Source organism: Propithecus coquereli, unplaced genomic scaffold (assembly GCF_000956105.1).
Source record: "Propithecus coquereli isolate 6110/MARCELLA unplaced genomic scaffold, Pcoq_1.0 Scaffold55, whole genome shotgun sequence".
NCBI lineage: Eukaryota > Metazoa > Chordata > Mammalia > Primates > Indriidae > Propithecus > Propithecus coquereli.
The window spans coordinates 6,228,394-6,230,493 of record NW_012151396.1 but is presented as its reverse complement, the minus strand read 5'-3'; the positions used below and the strand labels follow the sequence as shown (position 1 = coordinate 6,230,493).

General features: G+C 39.2%; 1 protein-coding gene across 1 annotated transcript in view; it reads right to left on the bottom strand.

The window, feature by feature from the left end:
• LOC105820978 (chromosome unknown open reading frame, human C18orf63) overlaps positions 1-2,100 on the bottom strand; it is a 101,286-nt gene that overhangs the window by 81,033 nt on the left and 18,153 nt on the right. The window contains exon 5 of the mRNA XM_012657581.1: positions 427-497. Within this exon, the coding sequence (XP_012513035.1) occupies positions 427-497 (71 nt within the window). The remainder of the gene's footprint in view (positions 1-426; positions 498-2,100) is intronic.

Here is a 2,100-nt window from a genome sequence, read left to right as displayed (position 1 = left end):
CTAGAACATTTCTTCCCTGTTCCTCAGGTTCCCTACCTAAACAGTATTTAAGTTTGTACTTAGCCAACAAGAGTTTGCTAATTATAGTTCTCTCACCCTGAAAAATCCCCGTGGGAAGCATTTTCTTATAGTTATTCAAAGACAGAGAGACCCCAAGGCAGGTGAAAAATAAAGTATTAATAGGTAAAAAGATACTATATTAAGATTACAGAAAAGGTTCACAATCCCTCACCTCTGTTTTAATCTATCACCAGAGCATCTTGTGGGCAACAAAGTTCTAGCCTCGTCGCCTACTAATTTTCAAGAACTCCAACTAAACTGACCAACTTTTTATTACCTAGCCAAGTCATTTTAATGATATACTTGCTTAAAGCACTGCCCCCACTCTTATTTATTTGACTCCTACCAAGAAGGGGTCCTACAGACCTGGATCTAGAACCATCTCCTCCATATCCAGTGTCTGATCCTTCTCTGAATTTCCACAGCATTTGGTAAGACTAATGGAAATGGGGGGGCAGGGAGGAGCAGAAAAACATGAATGAAGAAAGAAGATGTACTGGTTATGCTGTTATAGTGTAAGATGTACTGGTTATGCTGTGAGGTAAGAGAGCAAGGATACTCAGAATGAGTAAGGACATATTTTCCTGTGCAAAAGAGATAAATCTTGTGCTGTAAATATATTGTGCTTAAGAGACCAGTTGCCTAAACCATGTGATAAAAAGATGGTTAGGGCAGGGATGGCTATGAATGTCAGAAAAGACTGGTTGCAAAGGAATGAATAAACAGGGAAAATAGAACCTAAAATCTAATTCAAAGGAGGTAAGTATCAGGTTCAAATGTTTGCAGTTTATGGGTTCTAACATACACCTATTTACATAGCTTGAGTTTATATCTTTCTGGGTATTTTCTACACCATTCAGAGACTCAAACCAATTGGTGCAGGGACCTCTATGGTACCAGCACTATTTGCCTATACTGGTCTTTCTCAACACAGATTATTCTACAGGCTGGCAAACTTCCCAACTGTTTATCATATACCCCAAGAGATTGCTAACCCTTTGTATTTATTTACTTAGCAAATATTTATAAAGTGTCCTTATGTGGCCAAAACCATATTGAAAAGCAGGTAACCAATAAATATTACTTCCTCCTCTTAATGCCAATCTAAAGAATTTGTATTTAATTTTCTGTAGGCAATGTTGAGATACTAGAGATATTTAGATTGGGAACCTATGTTTTAGAAAGAGAACTCTTGTTTGTCAGGTTTGGCAATTTCGTTCTGTGTTCTCAGTTTTTGGTGTGCTCATGGCTGAAGAATGACCAGACACACCAAAGGCAAATATGAGATGAAATTTATTGAGAGGGAGCAAGATAGGATTATAGAGCAAGAACAATATATAGGTTTACAGAGCAAGATACCTATGCCACAGATGATGACCGGATCCCTTGTCGTAGCAAAAAGAGAGAGCTTGGTTATGGTCTGGGTCTTATTTTATAGTTTTTGGATTGTGACCTCTTGTGGTTCAAACGTCATCATGGGACCACTTTGATTGGACAGTTGGGAGTTATACGACCTGAGTCTTACTACTCATGCATATCTCCCATGAACCTCTCTGAAAGCCCATTTGGGATGTGCATCCCAACTGGGATGAATAAGCACCATGTTTGGTCCAACTCCTCCCTCTTCCTTGGGAGCTGGTCCTACATTCTGTCATGTTAGGAACAGCACCTGATCTTCCGAGGGAGGCCTGTGGTTTTCCACTATTGCCATAAGTCGGTAGGTAAATCTGCCTAATCCTAGGATTCAGATAAACCACGTTCTCCAATAGCTGTTTTTCCTTACCAGTAATAAACAGTATGACCATTTATCCCAGTTTAGGCATGCTGGGCCAGGAGCCCATCATGTTAGTGTCCCTTTCACTTTCAGAAGTGTCCCATTTTTTACGATAAATTATATTCTCCCTCTAGTAATAAAGGTGGTATTCTGATCTCTGTGCTCACTTGTATGTGACAATCTCTAAATTGGTTCAAACTCAAGTGCAGAATACAGAAGTATCATCTGCAGACAATTCAAATGTAAGACACACTATTAGTTCTCAT